This window comes from Parasteatoda tepidariorum, chromosome 6 (genome assembly GCF_982258835.1).
Source record: "Parasteatoda tepidariorum strain Cologne lab strain chromosome 6, Ptep-v5.0, whole genome shotgun sequence".
Classification (NCBI taxonomy): Eukaryota; Metazoa; Arthropoda; class Arachnida; order Araneae; family Theridiidae; genus Parasteatoda; species Parasteatoda tepidariorum.
In genome coordinates, this window is record NC_141760.1 from 80270435 (window position 1) to 80295682 (window position 25248).

General features: G+C 30.0%; 1 protein-coding gene across 3 annotated transcripts in view; it reads right to left on the reverse strand.

Moving 5' to 3' along the window:
- LOC107455068 (kynureninase) overlaps nucleotides 1-25248 on the reverse strand; it is a 61716-nt gene that overhangs the window by 34857 nt on the left and 1611 nt on the right. The window contains exon 1 of one of the 3 annotated variants that reach the window (XM_087166089.1): nucleotides 18222-18243. The exons of 1 other annotated variant lie outside the window; for it this stretch is intronic. In XM_087166089.1, the coding sequence (XP_087022215.1) occupies nucleotides 18222-18228 (7 nt within the window). In that variant the 5' untranslated portion in view covers nucleotides 18229-18243. Of the gene's footprint in view, nucleotides 1-13266; nucleotides 13401-18221; nucleotides 18244-25248 lie in introns of those variants that run through there. One more of the 3 variants, XM_087166090.1, reaches the window with a different exon arrangement.

A 25248-nucleotide genomic window follows, 5' to 3' on the forward strand; every position in this document is an offset into this window, starting at 1 on the left:
TATAATATTTGGCATAAAAGACTATGTCATTTAAATCCACAATACATGGTTAAAATGCAAAATGTTATTGGCATAAATTTTAAAGATTTTGAAAATTATCATTGTGAATCTTGTGATATAAGTAAAGTAACTCATAAGAGTAATCCAACAATTAATATTGCACAAAGTAATTCTGTATTAGAGTTAATTCATGCGGACCTTGCAGGCCCTATAAATTGTGATTCATTAGGAAATTCAAAATATTTTTTAGTACTAGTGGATGATTTTTCTGGGATGTACTTTTCTTATTTTTTAAAGCATAAAAATGATGTATTTGAAATGTTTTGTATGTTTAAAGAAAGATATGAAAATTTAATGAATAAGAAAATCAAAAGATTCAGAACTGATAATGGTCTAGAATTTGTGAATAACGAGATAGATAGTTTTCTAGAAAAATACGGAATCATACATGAAAAAACAGTACCGTATAATCCTTCGTCAAATGGACGTGCTGAGCGAGCCATAAGAGTATTAGTAGAAAGGGCGAGAACATTATTATATGAAAGTGAATTACCATTAAAATTCTGGGCTGAAGCAATAAATTTTAGCACACACATTTCTAATCTAACACCACGTAAAAATAAACAGAATCTTCCGATTGAAATATGGTCAGGAAAAGAACAAAAACTTAACTACTTAAAAGTATTTGGATGCGTCGTTTATTTTCATATACCTAAACAATTCCGAAATAAATTTAATGTTCCGGGAAAACGTGGGATTTTCGTCGGTTATTCTAGAGAAAGGCGTGCTTATAGAATATATGATGTTGATAAAAATATTGTAATTGAAGAGCGATCTGTTAAATTTAACGAATCACTAAGAGGAAGTAAATTTCTAACAAACAAAAATGAATGTAGTATATGGAACATTGAGGATTTGACCCAGTTTAATATAACTCTACCACAGATCGAAACTGAAACCCAAAACTCCCCTCCAACTGAATCAAGCAGTGAACATTCTTTTTCTCATAAATCTTCTCAAGAAAGTGCTGATTCACAAAATGAAAATAATCAAAATACTTCTGCCTTAAGTCGTTCTGAAAGAATTAAAAATAAAATATCAGCTAACGCGAACTTAGCCTTGAAAGGATCATCTATTCCTCAAAATTATGACCAGGCGATAAATAGTAATAAATATTCCGAGTGGAAAACCGCAATGGAAAACGAACTTCTTTCGATGGAGAAACATAAGGTTTTTGAATTAATTGAGAGGCCTAAGAAGGAAAAAATAATAAAAAGTAAATGGGTGTATACAATTAAAAATAACGATAAAAACAAAATTTACAAAGCGCGACTGGTTGCAGCTGGATTTAATCAAATTAAAAATGTTGATTATTCTGAATCATATTCACCTGTGGTAAATATTGAATCATTCAGGTTATTAATTGCTTTATCAGCAAAATTGGATTTATTTGTTAAATTTTTTGACATTAAAACTGCATATTTATATGGTGATATTGATGAAACTCTGTATATGGAAGTACCTCCAGGTTTTGAAGATAAATATGGTAAAAATAAAGTGTGTAAATTAAATAAAAGTATTTATGGTCTACCTCAATCTGGTAGAAATTGGCATATAAAGTTAAAAAATGAACTTAAAAAGATTGGTCTCACTCAACTTGCATCTGACAATTGCGTATTTACTAAGAGTAATGATAATGACTTTTTCGCAATTTGTGTATACGTAGATGATTTGGCAATATTTTCTAATAATCCGAAATTATACAAGGAAATTATTTCAAAACTTAATCAAACATTTGAATTAAAAGAAACAACTAATGATTCAAAATTTTTAGGCATTGAGATTTCACAAAAAGAAAACGGAATTGGTCTATCTCAAACTCATTACATTGAAACTTTAATGAAAAAATATGGTTTGGAAAATTGCAAGAAAACAAATATTCCCATAACTAAAGGTGAAGATAGATGTTTTGATCCTACTGATGATTTAGTAGATCAAACTGATTATCAGGAAATCGTCGGTGAACTTTTATATTTAGCAAATAGAACCCGACCAGATATTGCTTTTGTAACTAGTTATTTATCACAATTTAATAAACGTCCTGAAAAAAGGCATTATGTTATGGCCAAGAGAGTTTTGAAATATTTGAACGGTTCAAAAGATAGAATCTTGTTTTATAGTAAAGAATTTGGTTTTTTAAGCTGTAGTGCGGATGCAAGTTGGGGCAATGCAGAAGGAGGAAAATCTTTTTCAGGTTGTGTAATTATGATAAGTAATTCTCTTATAACATGGAAAAGTAGAAAGCAAAGATGTGTTGGACTTTCAACATGTGAAGCTGAATTATTTGCTGCAGCTGACACAGCTCGAGAACTTACTTGGATAATAAATATGTTAAATGAGTTGAACTGTAAAAAATTTATTGATGCTCCTGTTACTATGTTTTCTGATAGCCAAGCAGCTATTGACTGGTTGAATAATGGTAAATCTTCTAACAAAACCAGGCATGTAAACCTTAAATTTTATTTTGTGAGAGATATGATTGAAGATGAAATATTAAAAACTGTTTATAAGAATACTAATGATAATATTTCTGATTTTTTAACTGAAGCTGTAACTTTTGAGAAGTTAATTTTTTCTTTGGAAAAAATAAGTTTACTTTGAAATTTATGTTAAGAGAGAATTAATATTTTTTATGTGTATATTGTTATATGTGTTAAAAAGTAAAATCCTACTCGCAGGGGGAGATTGTTGTCATTCCCTGGGAAGGATAGCTACGAAGTCTTTTTCTTTTTATACCGCCAGATGGCGTTCTTTTTAAATTTGTATGTGTTTGTCTGCTTTTTGTTAATGAACTTTTACTTTCTGTCTGAATCTCGATCCACGGACTACAGCTTATAAATTTGAATAAATGCATTTTTATGAGATCTATATTTAGGGGAAGTACCTATAATAATAAAATGAAGAGTTTGTGTGTCTCTCTTAAAATGTTTGAACCGTTTACGCAAGCGTCTTGGAATTTGGATCATGGATAAAAGGATGTAATTTTGGCTCCTGATTCAAAAAATTGTTCGAGAAAAACGGTTGAAAAAATGAAATTTTTCATTGTCTTAGATGATGCCATTGAAAAAAGTAAACTGCATACGATTCGTTTTTTTTAAGCTAACGTCAGCGTTGTTTGCTAGCTTATAACTCTCGTGAGTTAATTAACTCACGAGAGTTAATTAACTCACGTGTAAATTATCATGCATGTTCTATAAGATTTGATTATCATTTCTTCATTATGTCAGATAAAACTTAGTGATCTACAACAACGTGGCAGCATAGATAGACTAAGCTATTAAATTAGTATTTCTAAAACTATCCACGTGTTTTTTTTGTTTTGTTATGCCATTAAAATTTATCTCTATAAAACTAAATAATTTAAAATCGACCATAATTGAAATAAAAACTATGTACCGAAACGCAAAATTAATGGAGAAATAGTAAAAACTTCTTTGTTTTAGAGTAACGTAAAAAATAGCCATATTAATAGCCAAAATTAATTAAGCATCATTGATGCCAATGATGCTTAATTAATTTTGGAAACAAAAAATACTTAAAATAAAAAATAAGCTATTATACTAAAAACAAAATTAACGGAGAAATGGCACTAATTCAGTTTAGAGAAGCATAAAAAATCTCGAAATTTTTATTGAAGCAAATGATCTTTGATTAATTTTTGTACTAGATGTTAATTGGAACAAAAAAATAAGCTATGTACCAAAGAAATGGTACTAATTTGTTTCAGAGGAAAGTAAAAAAAATCGCTATACTATTTTTTATACCAATGATGCTTATTTAATTTTGGTATTAGGCACAAATTGAAATTTAAAAAAAGCTATTGTAATTCATGATCCGTCCAAAGGAGAATATTTTATGTCAGCCAGTGGTCAGTGTGAGCCAGTAGCAGATTTCGTAACAACCAGAAACTGCTGGAATTCAAATCTACGGATGGTGCAGTTTTAATAGGCACCAAATTACAAGCATAAGTACAAAATATATCATGCATAAATTTGGTGCCTATTAAAACTGTATAAATACTATGTTTTTTTTTTAATATAGTTACTGCGGATATTAGTTTATTACTAGATTATTATTAGATATAAGTACTTTAAACTAGACTAGTTTATTATTAGATATAAGTAAAGGAAAAAATTGCTTGATTGTTGTAAATATAAAATATGAATTCGCTTCACGCAACAGATGATATTGAATAGCACTCTTCTTTACTTTTAGGGATGAACTACTGAAAACGTGATTTGTTAATCTAATAGTATAAAGTCACCGTGAAGGTCAACGAATAATAAAATATTGGAATTATAATTAAATACTGTTATTTGTTTTTGAGTTTTGTGCATGATTTTGTAGCTTTCAGTACTGAGTTAGATTTATCCTTTTTATTTTCTACCCTTGCGAAGAGCGGATGTTCTGCTAGTATGATATAATATCGTTCTATATTATAAACAAGTAAAATTAGTTTTCATTTGTTACTTCTTACTGTGTCGTACATTCCTTATTCCCTAGTTCAAATTTATTTATTTTTTCAAGTACAGCTTATTATTTTTCAAATCCATGTATCCTTTCATTTCGTTACGACTAGCATATTAATAAAATGTGCTTGCTTAAAATTATAATAATTATATAGGGGAGAGTCGGGTAGCACCACCCAGCGGGTACCCCCACCCACAGCCAATTTCATGTATATTTTATTTTATTTTATGACCGCCGTTGAACAGTCGACCCAATTTTTGGGTTTACGACTACAAATGTTCAACGCCGTAGCCTTGTAATTTTGAACCAATCCAGAAGACAAGGAAACTTCTGTATCGGTACCCCCAGAGGTATTGATTTGTTATGGGAACATGGAGGACTTTGAGACTCGACAGATTTAACGTGCATCAGTCACCATTTACTACACGGGGAGTCTTCGACCAGCAGGGACCGTACCCACGAACTCTTGGACATGGGCCCGGCACCCCACTGACCAGGCTATCCCGGCCTAGTAGAGACAATTTAATTTTACATAGATAACTAGCAGCGTTACATTACAGCCACAAAGAATGGACATCGACAATAACAGTACAATATAAAATAGCTAGCCACGTCACAGGTATTTTTTTCTTCTTATTTTATTATTTATTTATTTATTTAATTTTTTTTTTTTTTTTTTTTTTTTTTAATTTTTAATTTTTAAATTTTTTTTTTTTTTTTTTTTTTTAACATTTAACATAAATGGCCATCACGGGTAGCTGAAAAGCTCCGGACTCACTGTCTGTCCCCAGGGACTGGGAGCAGGGTCAGTGGTGAGGCTTGTGTGGTATGCATGTTTTGTTTATGTTGTGTTGCGTGTTTTACCTATTTTTCTTATGAGTAGTAGTTGAGGCAGTGTTTTAGCGGATCATGATATAGATTACTGTTTTTTATTGTGTGTGCGTTTATAGACAGTTAAGCCATCTTTTGTTTGTGTGGATCGAGCTTAAGTTTTTTTTTTTTTTTTCCTTTTAAATTTTATTTGCCTCACGGACAACAGCTTGTGTTGACTGACTGCCTGCCATATGCTTGCTGGTCAGGGGTGGGGCCAGAGTGTGTTTTTATGCTGCAGCAATGGTTTGCCTGGAGCCCTGACACCTCAACATTGTATTTGCTGCCAGTATTTTTACAAAGTTATTATAAGGTTTATGACATATTGTCTGTGATGTTTCTGGTTATGGCTAGAATATTTATTAGTTTTTGCATAATATGCTTGTTTTTGAAACTGTCTGCAAATATCGTTCTGCCTTGTTCATTGGGTTTTTTGAGGTGGTATGATTCAGTTAGTGGGCAGTCATGTAGGTAGTGACTTGGGGTACCTGTGTCATCGCATGGGCATGCGTCTGTGTTTATTCGCTGCATCCTGTGTAAGAATGAGGGGAAGAAGCCATGTCCTGTAAGGAATTGTATTGCTGCTGGATGGCCTATGAGTCGGTCTGTGTCTACTTTAGGATAATATGATTTTGTTGTATAGCCTTTTTCATTTTCGTCCCAGTATGCTTGCCAAAGTTTTTGTGTGATGTTTTTAAGTTTATTTCTCAGGCTCGATGGTGGAAGCAGAACACCGCTGGGAATCCCGTGACCTGCTGCTGCGTCTTTAGCCGCTAAATCCGCTGCTTCATTGCCTATGTTACCTGTGTGCGCTGCCACCCATTGTATTTGTGTGTTGCATTTTCTGACTAGGTGTTCTAGTTGTCTTTGTGTTGTTGCCACGTGTGGGTCTTTTTGTTTCGTTTTTCTAATAGCGTGTATACTAGCCAGACTGTCTGTGAAAATTGTTGCATCTTTGCAGCTGTGTGTCTCTAACCAATTGATGGCTTCTTTGATGGCTAAAACCTCTGCTTGAAACACTGTGTTTTCTTGTTTTAACGTAAATTTGTATGTATCTGTATGTTGGTTGTTGTGGTAAACACAGAATGCAGCTCCCACGCCATTGTCTGTTTTGGAGCCATCGGTGTAGATTTGTACCGTCGTTGTTTTGCTAGTACTAGTACTTGTTGGTAGGTTAGTGTATTTATGGCTAGTCTTATGGGCCGGGTGGACCATATGTGTTTTTATCTTTTGTTGATAATCACCCGCTTTTATATTGTATTGTGTGTTTTCTTGATTGAATCTTAGTGTGTTAGCTAGTAGAGCTTCTTTTTGGATTTGCAGGTGCAATGGCGGTAAACCTGCCAGAACATTCAGACCTAGTGTGGGTGCTGTTTTGAATGATCTTGTTATTCTGACTAGTAGGGGCCGCTGCACCTTGTGCAGTTCTTTGATCGCGGTTTTATTTAGTTCCGTACCCCAAGCTGCTGCAGCGTACGTAAAGGCCTTTTCTGCTACAGTCTTGTACCAATGCTTGAGCATTTTAGTATTAATGCCCCAGGTCCTTGGGGCTAGTTTTATGAGATTGTTGTGTAGTGTTGTGGCTCTTGTTCTTAGTGATTTAATGTGTTCTAGGTAGTTTAGATGATGATCCAATACTATACCTAGGTATTTGATGTGATTTACCGGTTTTATTACGTTACCGTCTATTTTGATTATTGGTTGTCTCTGCTTGAAAGGATTATTAAAAGTGATGTAGTTGCACTTGTTAATTGACAGCTTTAGGCTTTGTGCCTTACAAAAGTTGCTGAATTGTGTCATTGCCTCATTAGCATTTGATTCTAGGTGTTTCCTTGTTTTGCCTGAGACAATGAAGCTGTAGTCATCTACAAAAGCTTGTGTTTTAACATGGTCGTGTTTGAACTGTTGTAAAAAGATATCCGCAATGATAAGCCATAGTAGGGGTCCTAGGCAGGAGCCCTGTGGACAACCCTTGTAGATATCGATTTTAGTTATATCGGTACCACCGTTGAACTCAACTGACCTGTGTGAGAGGTAGCTGTTGATTATGTTTGTGAGCTGAGTCGGACAGTTTATAGAATTTAATCTGTGTATTATGTGTGTCCACTGTATGGAGTCAAAGGCGCCCTTGATGTCGACCGATATTAGAGATTTATAGTTCTGCCGTTTACAATTTTTATTCTTTTTGGCTGTTTTGGCCTCGCTAATTACAGTTTTTAGAGCCGACTCAGTCGATCTGCCTTCTCTGAAGCCAAATTGGCAGTCGCTGAGTTTGTTGTTTTTTTCCAGGTGATGGATCAGTCTCTGATAAATAATTTTTTCCAAGAGTTTCCCTATTGTTGGTAGAAGACATATGGGCCTGTAGGCATCTGGTTGTGTTAGATCTTTGCTTGGTTTTGCGAAATAAACTACTGTTGCTGATTTGATGTTGTTCGGAAAATGGTTAAGCACCAGACATTTATTGACCCAGTTAGTTAAGATTGTTGGGTCGGCATCAAAGACCCTTCTCCAGATCATGAAGTCCAGCCCGTCCGGACCTGGGGCTTTTGTTGTTTTGAATGCGAATAAAGCATCCTTTACCTCGTTTTGCTCGACCCTGGGTTCTGTGTTAGTGTTGTTTTGTATTCGAGGAGGCTGGTCTGATATGTTTGCGTCTTTGTCAGGGAAGTGATGTTTTGTGAGGAAGGTCATTGCCTCTTGTTTGGTTGGTTGACTAATATTAGGAATCTGTAATTTAAGGTCGGTTGGCTTGAAGAGTTTATTATGGGCCATTTTAAACGCAGCCCCGTAGTTATTTGTTTGAGTATTGCAGAATGTCTTCCATGAGTGCTCTTTTGCTTTGTTGATTTGTTTTTTGTAATTTGCTTTGCTTTTGCTTAGTTCCAGTTTTATTTGTACTTTTAGTGTGGGGTCCTGACAGTTGTTGTATCTCTTACATAAAGCTCTTAGTCGGTTCCTATCGATTTTTAGCTTGCTATTAAACCATGCTGGCTTGGTTGGAGCCTTGGAAGTTTTTAGCTTGTAGATCTGCTTTGAGATTTTGGTAACATTATTTATTAGTTGTTTGGTGTAATTATCTAGTTCTGTTGCTGTTGCAGCTGCTTCGCATTCCTTGTTGAGACTGTATGCATTGTTTTTAATTAGTCGTGTGAATTTCTTATGGTTACCGAAGTTTGTTTTAAGTCTGTTGGTTGTTGGTTGAATAGTTTCTCGGTTTACGTTGAAAATGATATATCTATGGTCACTCGCAGTATGTTCGTCACTTATGAACCAGTCATTGACTAAAGTTGCACCCTCGCGGTTACCAATAGTAAAGTCCGGGTTGCCTTGTGCATTGCTTGTATAAAAGGTAGAAAGGTTACTGTGTGTGTTTAGCCTGATCAGGTCGTGTTGGATCATATGATCGATTAGGATGTCGCCTCTACTGTCTGTATGTTTGTAGCCCCACTGTGTGGACCTGGCGTTGAGATCTGCACATAGAACCAGGGGATAGCCGGTTATTTGATCTTTCCACTCATCCAGTGCTGCGGACAGGTCTGCGTGGGGTCTAACATACTGCGAGCCAATGACAAGATTGCCTGATTGTGTTGTTATATTAGCAAAGACAGCTGTTTGGGTGTTCGGAAGAAAATTGAGTGGTATGCATTTTGTGATTACCAGCCATGCCTCCTTATTTTTAGAGTGGTACGTTTGCCATTGATTAGGATAGCCATGTAGACGGTTGTTTTGTTTATATGGGTCCTGTAGAAAAGCTATTTCTATGTTGTTGTCCTGTATGAACCTGGCTGAGAGAGCAGTTGCTGCTCTGCAGTTGTTTAGGTTTATTTGTATGCATGTGATGGACTTATTGTGCATTTTTTGTGTGTTGTTTGCCATGATGTAAAACTAGAGTGAATTTGTAGTGTTTGGTTTTTATGGGTTTGCAAGTAGCTTAATGCAGATTTTGGGACTGGATGAACTTGTGTGCTATTTAGTGCTTTGGAGGATTATTGATGGGACATTAATTATTATGGAGAAGCTGGTATGAGTGACTGATCTTAGTCAATTAAGAGTTGAAAATGATTATCTAGCTAATGGGGCAATTAAGGTAAAATGATGTAATAATAAGGGATTGCAATTGATCAGGATTAAATTGCCAGCAATAGTAAACAGTAGTATTAAACTTGTTTAATACTAATTAACTTATTAATGAAACTAGTTAATTAAATTATTGTTATTGAGAGGACTATTTAGGTTAACAATTTAAATGATTGAAGTAGTTACTTACCCATTTAAGTAAACAAGATCATTGACGACCACAAGAGGGGGAAAAAATATATTGCTGTTATTAAAAATAAGAGTGGGTCAACATGTGGAGGCTTTCATCATAGAGATTGGCATTATAGTGTGTTATTTTAGTTATCGGACTGATGATGATTAATTGGTAATTTCATGTATATAGAATATTTTTTCAAGTCAATGGGCCATCGGACATTAATTGTTATATTAAAAAAAAGATTATTTTCAAAGTTTCAAGTATTTATGCAGCTGGTAACATGGTAAGCAATAGTTTTGAAAATATGTTGAATACAGAAGTCATGAAATTAAGAAAATTTGATTGAATGTTTCGCTTCATTTTAATACTAAAAAAATAATTTTTTTTATACATACAGCATTAAAGTATGTAGTCTTAAGTTTAATTTGCACAAAGAAAGAAGTTTGTATGTAAAAAATTGTTCTAGTAATTACAAATTTACAAAAAAATTGGATTTCGGGTAGCCCCGTCCAGTTACAAAAATTGTGTTTTTCGGCTATTTTTTCAGGTGTAAATGAGAATGACCAATGTATTGACAATAGATAAACCTTATTTATCATTTTTATCACAAAATTATCTTATTTATTACATATTTATATACTTTTAGTGAATTCTTTCATTTAATAACAACAAATGTCATACCTTTTATCATTATTAATGTATATTAATATATTATAATATTAATATATATTTATATTAAATATTTAATGAAAATAATTTAATTTAAGTAACAATAATTAATAACAATAGTTGTTTTTCAATATAAACTTATTTGGTTGATCTCTTCTTATAAACATAATATAAAATACTTCTTATAAAATTACAAATTCACTTTGTATTTTGATTGCATTCAAATGCTTCTGTAGATTGATTCGGTAACAAATGAGTGAAAATAAATAAGTAAGCAAATAGCTTATCATAATATTTATGATTTCTTGATATTAAATTTAATTTGGATATATCAATTACCAATATGTTTCAATATTATATGAAACATAAATTTATCTATTTAAAAATGCAAAAATTTATATATTTAAAAATGCAAATTAAATATTTTTAAAATGTAATTGATATATCCTAATTAAATTTAATATCAAGAAATCATAAATATTATGATAAGCTATTTGCTTACTTATTTGTGAACGAATCAATCTACAGAAGCATTTGAATGCAATTAAAATACAAAGTGAATCTGTAATTTTATAAAAAGTATTTTATACTAAGTTTATAAGAAGAGATCAACCAAATAAGTTTATATAGAAAAACAACTATTGTTATTAATTATTGTTACTTAAATTAAATTATTTTCGTTAAATATTTAATATAAATATATATTAATATTATAATATATTAATATACATTAATAATGATAAAAAGTATGACATTTGTTGGTATTAAATGATAGAATTCACTAAAAGTATATAAATATGTAATAAATAAAATAATTTTGTGATAAAAATGATAAATGAGGTTTATCTATTGTCGATACATTGGTCATTCTCATTTACACCTGAAAAAATAGCCAAAAAACCCAATTTTTGTAACTGGGCGGGGCTACCCGACACATCTTGAAAGGAGCTAAAAAACATGTTTTTTTAAATTTCTATATTTTTAAGTTAAACTATTCTTTTTTTGGTTTATTCTTTTTGCATTATTTAACTAGATGGTAAAACAATAGAAACATACAAAAATATTGATTATTACTCAATATTATACAGAAATATAAGCAAAACTCCTTAGGTGGGCTGGGCTACCCGACTCTCCCCTATACATAAATCTATTGCATATTTAATTTTTTTTATTTCAACATATAGGAATTAAATTTTAAACTTCGTAGTGAATAAATTTACATTTCCGCTTGGTATACTTTTTAAATATATTTAATCTTTTATGTTATTAAAGATACATATTTTAGTTGATACATAATTAAAATTTAACGATATAATTTTTCAATCCCCCCTCCAGAAGTGTGAATAATGAATCTTTTGACCTTTACTCGTTGATTTTATGTATTGAATTGTTAAAATAACTTTCAATAGTGCTGAGCATTAATTTAACAGACATCGTGATAACTGCATTTTAAAAATAACTATCACGATATATGGTAAATATTGTGTTACAAAAAATATCTATTATACTATAATTATCCACAACTGTAATAACTTCATCATTGTAAACAGCATTGTTGAAAAAGATATCATCGCCACTCTTATCTTTAATACGCTGAATGCCATGGGGGTCACCGGTGACCAGCACCGAGTTTGTTCGTAGCGCCACGGGGGTCACCGATGACCGGCGAAGCCAAGATTATCAAAAACACATAATTCAAGTAATTTTATTAATTTTATTTATATTATTATAGTTACTAAAATGGTTTGAAGAAGTTAATGCAATATAGAATACACAAAAATAGTTCTATTTATATACACAGAGATGCCAACTTGCTCCGGACAGCGAATAAATATTTTCAAGTGGTAGTTTATTAATTGTGATTCTTGGTTTAATAAATTCAATTTAGTAGATTTTTATCCTCCACTATTTCTAAACAATTCGTAGGCTTGTATAATTCACCACTTCTTTTTTCATATATGTTATGTTAAACCTTATAAAAAACTAGCAAAATCTGTCTAATATTTGCAAATGTAAAATTGCACGTAAAATTAGCGCGTCATTCAACGTGTTTAAGACAATATTGCGATTAGTGTTGACTATGGTAAATATACGATACGATTTATCAAGAGTATTAATTATCGACAATTATCGGATATAACATTACTGCGATCATTATAAACAATGAATACGCTAAGTTTCACTTGGGAAACAAAAATGGTGATTTCTGTAAAAATAATGTAAAATTGTTAAATTAAGAAAATATCGCAATGAATCGCGAAACATACATAATTTTTGACGATATACACTGTAAACAATTACAGTCAATAGTGCCAGTACTCAGAATGCCGGTACTTTTCACCTTAAAATGCAATTAACAGTATTGAAACAATTTAAAATACAGTTTTTTTTAATTTACTACTAAGAAATTTTTTAAAGTCCACTTAAAATAAAAGCCTACGTAATTTTTTTTTCAAAATTAAAAAAAACGGAAAATGAAAAATCAATTTTAATTTATTTCTACTTTTTTAATCAGGTAGAATTTTTTATTGAATTTAAATTTTGATTACTAATTTTAACAGTTTAAAAACTGAAACTTACACTGTAAAAAATTCCGCATCAAATTACAATAAATAAAGTACCAGCACTCCCGGTGCCGGTACTTTTTACCGTAAAATCCATTCTGGGACAAAAAATCTGATATAACATAATTTTTATCACAGTAATTGCAGCAAATTCATTGAATCACTGTAATTAAATAAATATTACTGTATAAATTACGATATAATGTTATACGGTAAAATGGATTCTACGGATCATTTGTACTAAGTGGCAGTACTTCACATTGTAATTTGATCTGGACTGTTTTACATTTTCTCTCTTAATTAAAATTCAGATATAGCTCAGCAATGCTTTTAACTCATACTGTAAAGATATGAAGAAAAAAAAAATTTAAGTCCTACTTATTTTTCCAGGTCTTTAAATAAATACTGTAGAGTGCTTAAACACTTCGAGCTTTGATAATACCAACTTCAATTCTAATAAAAACCAAAACGTAGTTAATCAAGGATTTAAATAACTGTTAGGTAACAAACCAAAAACTATAATTTGTTTGACATTCAGTTGGTATAGGAACTTGAAGCAAATGTTATGTAACTAAATGTAAAAAAATTCAAGGATTGTTCAAGGTCTTTTATTTATATAATAGATTCGAGTCTGTGAGTTATTTCTAGATTAATTTTTAAAATAGATGAGCTAAAAATGGGAGTTCAACGTGTGACAAACATAATCTATGAGTTATGAGTTATAAATTAACTTTAGCATTCATAACCAAATGAAGGAACTTAAACTGTCTGTTATACGAAAAGTAAAAATGCTTCATGTATTATGTAACCACTGTCCACAGTTTTAAATCTTTTTTATTGATGAGATGAAATGCTTTTTTATATATATAATTCAGTCACGTTCATTTATTCAAAATTAGCATATTTAAATATTACCATTGGTTTAAGTTGATTCATTTGTAACTATTAAAACAGTATGTTAGACTCAAATTTAGATAAAGGTAGTGGATTAAATATTGTATATACTTATCACATAGAAATGAAATCTTTTTTAAAAACATTAAAACATAATGGTCTCACACAGTTTTTTCATTACTGTCGGTGGTCATAAAAGTCATAAAGGTATTGCTTTCCTATAAATAATTTTTTATCTCTTATTTAAAGGTATTCTGTTATTATTATTTTTTTTAAATTTTTTTATAAAATAAGATTTTAAAACTATTGTTTTTTTAATAGCCTGATTCTACACTGCATTTTAAGATAAAGTTCTTTAAATCAGTATCTGATCGAATTAACTGTTTCAAAATTATTATTTTTTGACCAAATTGCATTAATATACTATTATAAATTTCAGCGAAAAATATTCGCTAAATTATTTAGAACTTAACGATCAGCTTCATACACAATGTGATACATGCAAAAATTATTTTTAATATATCCTTCCGTTTGGTTGGTAATCGAAAATATTAAATTACGGTCGAGAACTCACCAAGTTTTCATAATAATATACCTTTAATTTTAAATGTTATTTTAAAAAATAATTACTGAAAAATATTACTTATGTTGACTAATAGATCTTAATAGAATCATGAAAAAAATTTTTTAACTTGAGAAGTGCATGGGGGCCCAAGCGTAAGCAAACAGAATTCTTTTTAGTGCATATATTTTAAGTGAATAATTTTAACACACGTAGAAGAAACTGTCTTTTCCAAGAAGCAACAATTATTGGGAGCAATTATTGGGGATGGTGTGCGGCAACGAACAAGAGGCTTAGAACCCTAGTATCATAATAATACAACAAAATAATACATACACCATAGTTATATTCAAAATTTACATTAATATGATTGTCCGCATCCGGCTTGCACCGATCCCAGTGCTGCACAGTGGGACAAAATGCGGCCAAAATTAGAAAATTAACTTCAGTGTTCTAAAAATTGATCACCTATAGCAGGGGTCTGTCCAGACATTTTGTGAAAGGTCCGTTTTGCGTGAAATTGTGAAAAACTTACTCACATTCTTTCACCCAGGGTCCGCTTTTATGAATTTGTGCAAATAGGGTCCGTTATTGCAAAAAAAGACTTTTTCAAGGACTTTTTAAATTGTAAATAGATTCAAGATTATGCTTGGCACTGTAAAATTATAATAAAAATTTTAAATTTTCAAAAATAAACAGCAATTGCTGTTTCTAAATTAGAGATGCAAGATTTGATATTTAGCCTATACTGCTGAACGCAGAATATTCATTTCGAACGAATAATGGAAGAATCGTCTGCCGAAGACAATACTTAATTCGTTTACATCCATCTTTCTTGTTTTCTGCCCTGGGAAGGGTTTATTCGATTAACAAAACAATAATGAAGATAAACAAATTTGTGAAGGGTCCAATTAAAAGAAAAATCATTTTGTGAAGGGTCCGTTTTTAAATTAAAATATTTTGTAAAGGGTCCGTTTTTAAGTTAAAATATTTTGTGAAGGGTCCGTTTTTATAAAAAGATATTTTGTGAAGGGTCCGTTAACGGACCCAAATTTCTTCTAAACAGACCCCTGTATAGATTTTTTGGGTCGCTGATTTCAAATATGAAGTCAACATTTTAAAAAAACAAACAAAATGGCGGATGATTATTGAAAAAATTGTAAATAAATAAATAAAAACTATTTACTAGTAGTTTTTGACATTTTTGATTACAAATTTGTGGTTAATAATTTTATTAAATAAAGTAATGGATGTAAAATCGAAAATATTTCTCAAAAGAAATTTAAACTAAATAAATTGAATCAAAATATTTAAGATTGTTAATTACAAATTCGATTATCGAATTTTAAAAAAATAATTAATCTATTTTGCTAGATATAAAAAATTTTGAAAATGTTATAGCAAAAATAATAATTTCAAGTTTATTTTTATGTTTTTTTTTTATTCATGAAGTATTATTTTTATTAAACAACGTTTATTAAAAATCGATATATCAGCCAAATTCGCAAATATTCGCAGCAATTTTTTTTTCAGTTCTTGAGTATATATACCAAACAAATGTACAATTTTTTTTTTTACTTCGGCAACGTAAGGCTTTTTTTATAGAGCACCCTAAAGTTACAATTTCATTGTACAGGGCAGAAATAGGGAAATGGCTCTGGTTTTAATAGTATTTATATAAAATAATGAATTCATATGTATCTTAGGAATACATTTATGTATAAATCATGCATAGTTATAATATTTTTACTTACTATAAGGATTTATCATATTTATAAAATAAATTTTTATTTAAATGAAAAATTTAATTATTTTTATTTCGACTTTGTTTTCATTTAATTGCTATTTCCATAAATAAACCACAAAAAGAAAATACACCGTCATATTCCTTGGAGATTTTACTACAAAAAACCATACTGAGATTTTTTTTTCTTATAACTTCATTTTTTTTATTTTTGGCCGCGAAAAATGATTTTTGTTCCACAGTGTGCTGACGTGAAATATCCTCAGTGGTAGACGGATCATGGGTTAGAGTCCCCTTGCCGTCAAGCTAACCGTGGGAGGTTCTCGTGGTCTTCCTCTCCATGTAACACAAATGCGGGTTAGCTCCATCAAAAAGTTCTCCACGAAAGCAAATTTCTCCCAATACTCGATACAGGAGTTCCCTTGTCTCCTGGATTGGGTTTGAAATTACAAGGCTACGGAGTTGAATATTAGCAGTCGCAAAACCCATGAAATTGGGTCAGCTGTTCAACGACGTTTATAAAGTAAAATAAAATTAATATGATATGAGGGTAATGAGGACAGGCCAATTTCGCATGTCAAAAATCAACAATAGATCTATATCACATGACATCAAAACAGGCAACAAGAACAGAACTTATAAAGAATAACGTTTCAACATGGCAACAAAGATGGGATAACAATAATACAAAGGGCAGACACACTTAGCAATTCATCCCAAAAGTCAGTGATCGAAAAATCTACTCTAACATCCATATCAATCAATTTCTAACTAACCATGGAGCCCAGGGTAGTTCTCAGTTAAAAATGTTTGGGAAAGACCCGAACTGTAAAGTTTGTAGGAGTTACGAATCGAACACATACTTATCTCCCCAGTATATTTTTCCCGAAAAATTTCAACTTTGATACCATTAAGCGAAACTGGAACCAAACGAAAATAAGCAACAAAGGCATTGAAGAGATTTTTGAAATACTTTTTTTGAAAAGAGAATTGAGGAATTGGTCTAAACTGATCCTTCAATAGCATTCCCTGGATGCCCCGTATGGGAGACGGGACAGCGTTGAGCCGAGCTAAAAGATATTATACTTTATAAGGTGAATTAAAAAATACCTCATAAGTTTAAAAAAGTATTTTGTTTGTAACTTATAGTGTTATTTTTTCTGGAGCAAGTGCCCTTAATCCTCATGCATTCTTCCCTCTGCGCCGCAGGTGTTGCTGGTGTTATGGTTATTTACGTTACCACTGTTTTATTGCTTACTCTTAATTTTTTAATTTCCAATTAATGAATTAATAAATTTATAAATGTCCCCATTTTGAAATGAAAAACTAACTTAAATAAATAATAGAATTGATTTTTAAAAAAATTAGCATACTGATTTAATTCATGTATTTAAAATGAATGAATTTCTTTATAATTAGTTCAGTTCATATTATTTTAATATATATATATATATATATATATTTTTGTTTTAATTATTAAATAAATAAACTAATATATTTCACTTCGTCTGTAAGTTTTGAAATAACAATCAGTAAGAGTTTGTTTCAATGCTTATTAAATCAGTCAAATTTTGAAAAAATAACTATACAGATAAAAAGAAATCAAACAGAATCTATTATTCTAAAAATTGTCAAAAAATATTTCTAAATCAAAATTACTACTCAACTAAATTATTTATTTAACAACATTCATTTCAGGAAAAAATAAAATGCTTGTTTAAATACTATATTTATTAATTTTTTCAAATTTTTTTCATTGAAACCTACTGTTGCTTTTAATTTCCAAATCGATAAATTAAATTGTTTTATATATAGTATAATGTCTAAGTCTATGTTATGAACTAAGAAGAATATTTAATTGTTTTATTTAATAGCTTTTATTTCAGCTAAAATTAGCATAGTTAGTTCAATAATTAAGGCTTTAAATATTCCTATGAATAATCGAATTCTTTATTGTTATTATAATAAAAGTATTACTTCTATTATTAGCATCTTTTAAGAATAAGATATTGAGTTAATAATTATTATTATCAAAACTATTCGAAATTTAACTAATGACTTAATCAATAATTGTTGAGGAAACTGACTGAAGAATTTCCTTCACTTAAAGATAGTAAAAACTAAGCAACTCACTTGCCATTCAACAGAAAAGGAAGTGAATGAATTCACCGTCGATATTTTAATGAGAAGACATACACATTTCTCAATATTTTGAAATTTTAAAAAAGGAAAAGAATCTATAAACAAATTATTACAGACTGGCACATAAAGTCTCCCGACTATAGACCAATAATTACTAGACGTATTTGTGAAATTAATACGTAACAACTAAAGCACACATGGCAGTTATGATTTTGAAATAAAAATTGGCATTTTAAGTGTATTGTTAAAAATCTCATAAAATGCAAAATAAAATGTTTATGAAAGGATTCTGTAATTCGAAATTACACTCACTATAAGGATAACACTTTTAAATTCAGTTGGAATAACTTTGATGTAACTAATAATCATTTTGAGCACAAATAATTAAGCACTACAATTCTGTTCTAATAGCCTTTAAAATTACACTGGAGAACACATTTTTGTTGCATTCATGCAAATAATTGATCGTGCATAGTTCGGCTGAGGTGATTTTGAAGCTAAAATTAGTTTTGCTTCTATAGCTCCAAATTTTATTTAAAATAGCATTTTTAGTCTGTTTTTATCGAAATGTACAGATTTAAAAACGTTATGTAAACAGGAGATCGCGTAATTGTTGCAACAAATTTCTAGGGGAGTTAGCATACATCATAAGGACTAAAATTGCTTAAGAATTAATGCCAGAAAATGTCTTCGTGCTCTGTTAGAGGCGCTTGCCTATTATGTATGACCTGTTCAGACGCACATGAAGAAACAGTTCATAATAGGGAAGTGCTCCAAGCGGTATAGGACAATATTTCAGGGCATGGATTCCCATGCAATTTTTATCCCGATGATGAGCTCTCCCTGAGGATTGTTGCAACATTTATACTACCTCCTGTATATATATATATAACGTTTACATACATTTATAAAACATTTCTAAGCTTACACATTTCCACAAAAATTAAACTACAAATATCATTTAAAAATTAATTGTAACTTGGATTGCAAGAGGAAAGAGATGGCAGATTTGAAATCAGTGATATAAAAGTATTAAATATTTGTTAAAAAAAATCTCATGCATCAGAAAAAAATTGTTTCCAAGTGTTAACATAAAGAATATTGAATAAAAATTACTTTTATTTCCCCACTAAGTCAGAAGTTTCTAAATTATCCTTTTCGTAGCATCCTTAAGAGAATCAGAATTTTCTCGAACACCCCAATTCTCTTAATGAAACATTTTGCACGACCATTTTTACCTAAGCTCTATGTTAGGTAAAGTTTGTTCCGACATCAAATAAATAGTTAGTTTGAATAATTGTTTTAAATCGTCTGCCAATATAATAACTGCAACTCTAGCTGGTTGCTAGGCAACCAAACGACTTTTTCTTGTTATTAATGTTTTGTTTTATCGTTCATCTGTGTATGTCTGTGGAAATAAAAGAATGTGAAAGTTAACAATAAAATATTGTTTTACAACATGTGATAGAATTTGAAATGTGGTAAAGTTTGGTAATTTTATCATTATACCTTAGTGTCTGGACTAAAAACTAGTTCGGTTCAATTTACTTTTCAGTTTTGTATTTTTTACTAAATGTGTGATAATAAATTCTGAATACTATAATTCTGAAACCAGAGTTTCTGGTAAACCGTAACCATATGAACGAAACAATTTACGAATGAATAGTTTAAATACAGTATTTTTTAGTTTTATTACTAGAATTATAAGTTTTGTTTTTACCCGAGATGTCTTTACATAACGGTAATTGGGTATAATATAAAAAAAACACAACTACTTCCACTTAGTAGGAATAACATTTACCATGACGCAATGCTAAATTCTATGCCACTATCCACATAAATCAATTATTAATCAAAAATAGAATATCAATTACTTTTCTTTATAATGCAATAAAATCTGGCGAGCAGCTATTTAAATGATCAAACACTTCGTTTGTTTATTTGTGGCTTGAAGTTAGGCTCGCAGAAAATGCCGTTCATGGGTTAAATTTAGTAGGAATAACACAACCTGTGACGTAGGCTATAGTATACCCAATTATATCAAAAAAACTTTCTCTCCTTGCAATCGATTTTTGCTAAATAGCTGATTTATTATTCTTGAAGCAAGACATAGCAGAATATTCTAGAAAGGTCAAGGTAAAAATAACGTATTTAAATCGTAGTTTAATTGCATTGTTCGTTACATAAGAAAGACACGAATCATTTATTAAATCCTTGATCTTGAAAAGAGCTTTCCAATGATCTATTCACAACAAAAGCGAGCAATAAACTCATATTGTGACAGCCTATGATAAGCTTGAGTAGATAGAATGATAAGTTTTAACCTCTTTTTAATCAATATTTGCTTCCTCTTGAGATGCGAATAAAAACATATGAAATGGTATTTGTTTGTAGGATGCTTTTTTTCCCCCGTTAATTATTGAAACAAACGAGCCACCTTATGTGGTAAGCATGGTCACCTTTTAAAACTTTCTTCTTCAACAAATAAGCTTTAATAGTATAGCACAAACGATTCAACACCACTTCAACTATAACTTAAAATAACCTAACAAAATATATAATAACTATGGTGTTGCCGAAAAATGCCCGACTTTACGGTGCCACGTATATATATATTATCTTTTAAGAGTTATTTTGTGGAACTGATTTTGTAATTATTTTTTTCTTTTAATAACTTACCTAATTGTTTTGTTTTTATTTATTTATATTTTTGGAGGGTTTACAAAAAAAATTTGTTTTCTAAAAACAAGGTTGGTTTCTCCTTCCTTCCTCACGCTAATTCACATGATTGCTTCGTATTTATCGTTGTTTCTCTTTAAAATCCAAATATTTCTCATGAAAAACAAATAAATTATTGATTAAGTATAATTATTAAATAAAAAAAGTTTGGTAAAAAAAATTATAATTAGCTGACTTCCAATACCAACCCCCGCGATTAACTCACAATCATTATTTCTTTTAAAATGAAACATTTCGCACTAAAAACAAAGAACATTCAATTAGCAAATTATATATCTATTAAAGTTTTATATAGGAGTATTTTGTTAATATATCAATCGCAACGAAATGACCGATTTCCTGGGTTTGAAAAATAATCAACTCTGCTTGGAAAAAATATTTGAACTTAGATATTCAGAATGAATGGCTCAATGAAACAAAATAAAGGAGAAACAATTTTACTCGTTAACGATACACTTATATCACCATAACCGTTTAAATAGAAAACGGTTTAAAAAAATGGTAATGTTTACTTAACTCGCGTTAATTTCGCAAATAAAAATAGCTCATTGTGTACGTCATATTTCAACTCCGTAGGTGCATTTCTGTGGGCTACAGATCAGCATACGTGGTATTTTTTAATACTAGTTTAATTAGTCTTTAAATAACTATAAAATTTAAAAAATTTTTTCATCCTACTTTATGTACATTTTTCAGTATACCTTCTTTTGTTGAAGTTCCCAGAATTTATGTGTAGTTTTTGCACACCAAAACCAAATATTTGAACTTAGTTTTAATCATCTTGGTTGTAATAGTATATGTAAAGTTGAACATCCTAATCACCAGCTGTGACAATACCTATAACGATTTTTTTAATATAGAAAGACATTTTTTTCGTCCAGCAGTTTAGAGTAACTTAGTTTTAAACACCTCACATTATTTAATAATCTTCTCTTCCTGTTTGTCAGCGCAACAGCACCTTACAGGCATTGCTTGCCTCAACAGCTGACACACGCGAGCGCCTCCTTATTCAATTATATTTAAGAAACCACTTTATCATATTTAATTACACTTTATCACTTTACAACCACTTTATCATATTTAATCATATTTAATAACCTGAAACCTATCACACCACGGGAATCAAATGCACCAATTTTCCCAACTATCAAGAAAATAAAACATTCATAATTTAATAAAAATTATTTTATATTTCGAAAAAGTAAAAACAGAAAATGAATAGCATAACACAGATAGAAATAATTCTAAAATAGGTTCTATATAGCTAAAGTGTTGCCAATAGTTTTATAACTTATAAAAATGATATTTATTTTTTTACAAGTGGTAATTCATCATTTATTTTTTTTTAAAATTCGCGATCGCAACGCTCGAGTACGCCGTCTAGCGGGAGCCTGTAAATATCGGACATTAATTTATCACGTTTTCATTTAGTTCCATCAAAGTCATTGACTGAATCAGACGCCATTTTTTAGCAGCAAATAAGAAACAAAATTTCCCTAAGGAAAAGGCCGAAGAACTTGAAAAAAATCTCCAGAATATTAGTAAATCTTTCAGGAACAGAACACGCCAAACATTTGAAGAAAAATTCGTCAATAATTTTTAATTTCTATTATCAACAAACTTGCAACTGATGACTTCCGATTTCGGATACTGTTACAGATGTGTGTATTAAGGTAAAATGCATTTCTTCTGTCTTCAATTCATTACGAATTCAAGTGAAGTCAACATTGCTTTCGTCATTCCAGTGAATAAATATGAATTCAGAACATACAGAATTGTAATAGTTATAGCATATTCTTCTTCGTTATAGAATAGTATATATTTCTGTATCCATGTAATTCGGAAAACAACAATAAAAAATTATCCAAGTTACTTGAAATAGTGCCATTTGTGCTGATTCTTAATTAATTTAAATCGTTTTCTTGGTAAGTTTTTTTTAATTTTGAAAGAATAAGTTCAACTAGAATTCAGCTATTCTGTTTTTAGCTACATATTCAAATTCATATCAATTATAAAATTTTGCTGTGTAGTATGTTATCTAAAAGTAATGAAGGGATAAACTATGTATCTATTATTTGAGAATAAAGTTTTCAAACAAGGAACGTATCATTTTGGAATTCTCCGGGAATCATAAATCAGGTAAGTGCAATGATTTTTACAATAAAAAATTTGAGTGTAAATATTTTTTTTTTCATTTGATGATGGTTCTCTACAGAATGGTTTTTTACGTCTGATTAAGAACTATAAGAATAATAAAAAAAGAAACAATATGAAAGTTTTTATTTCAATGTTAATAATTCTTAAAATCGTTTTTTTTATCCTAAGAATTCTTTATTTTTCGTTTTTTAGTTTATAATTTTTTGATAAAAATTGTTCTCAAAATACTTTTGAAAAATTAAATGGTGTAACATTATGTGTTTATGTATACTTCTTGTATATTCCAATGTTTGAAATAATATGATTCAGAAAAGTATGGAATAAAAATTCGGTACTTACGACGTATTAACGCCACCGCCGCTACAGATTTGGCGGTTTTTAAGTGCCGCCAATCTACACTTAAAATTTTTGCGACAGTTCATAAAATAAAACACTTTATTTGAAATCAAAATAGTTAATTGGATTTCGGTGGAAAATGAGCCGATATAGAGTTTAGCATAGATTCAAAACAATCATATCGCCATATGAACTCTGATGAATAAGATTCCAAATGAAATAACATTTCCAAAACGTACGTTTGCCAAGATAAAGTTTTATGTTGTGGGAATTGGTACATTTTCGTTTTTTCGGTAAAATATTTCCCTCCTGAAAAAGTAAAATTGCATCTTGTTTTGTTTTTGGCAAATCCCAAAGACGAATATTCGTAGCACTAAAAATGGCGACAAAAAAGAATTGTTCATTTGTTTTTGTTTCGTCAGCATTCTTTATTTTACGTTTCTTAGTTTCTAAATAATGATTTTTATTGAAACTTGAAATTTTTTGATAAAAATTTTTGTCAAAAAACGTTGTTTACAAAATTAAATTTCATAAAATTATGAGGCTTATGTATACTTTTTGTTCATTTTAATTTTTGAAGTAATATGATTCTTAAAACTATGGAACGTAAAGTTTAAATAGGCCTTTCATGTTAGATCATTAAATTTAGTACAACTATTTCTCGGGCATTAGGTTTTAACTCTTATAAGAATATACATATTTTTTTCTGTTAATGTACAAATATTTTTCCGATGTGTTTTGGATATTCCTTCTCTAATAAAAAGAGATACCATTTTGTTTTCGGTTGTACAAGAAAGAAGATCAAGCATTTTTCTTTTTTAAATTTAATAAGCCACATTAAAGAAGGAACGTTGCAATGCTACACGCTACATTAACGACGTCTCCAGAGTAACTGAATGACGGTTCATATGGAAATCGCAGGTAAGCGTCTCATACAACAACGCCCCCTATAGTTCGTTGCGATCGCGAATTGGTTAATGCTTTCACATAAGCATTTTCCTCATTTAGAAATTTGAAACAACAATTATACTTTATTTGAAAGCAAGTTTTATAAGACTATATAAACTCTGTTTGTTAATTATAATTTATAAAAAAATTTTTTTATTGTTATTTAAAGGTCATTATATAAATAATTATATACATGATGATTGATTTTTTAAAAGTTTTTTTTATCAATAATGAATCTCTAAAAATACATTTCGCCATTTTAAAATAAGAAATAAAAACATGATATGAAAAGAAAAACAACTTTTGAGCAGATTCATTAAAACTGTGTCATTCCTTTTATAATTTATAAAAGTGTTAATTAATTAAAATATGGAATAGTAATGCAAATGAATTCATTTAAAGTTACATTTTCTGTGACTGAACATAGTTAACTTCTTAAATAAAATCTATTGTCACCCTTAAAATTATACGAACTCTCTTAACAAATTCAAAAATATGTTATATCATAACTTTTATAACAAATGTAGAAATTTTTAATATTATTTCAATTACCGATAAGCTTAGGAAGATATAGAGATAAATTGAAAAAAAAAAACGTTTAAGAACTTTATTTTAAAAGGCTTTATTTCGAAAAGCTTTAAGAGCAAAGACGCAAAATCATTGCATGTATGTATGATTATGTGAAGGAATCTGGAAATTTAGCTCACTTTTTCATAAACTCTGATAAATGTGTAGCTAAAAATTTGAAACCATTTTATCTATTAATAATTTTATTTAACGACATTTCAAATTAATATTTTCAACTATAAATGGTGAAATTCTGAATATTTACCTCAGT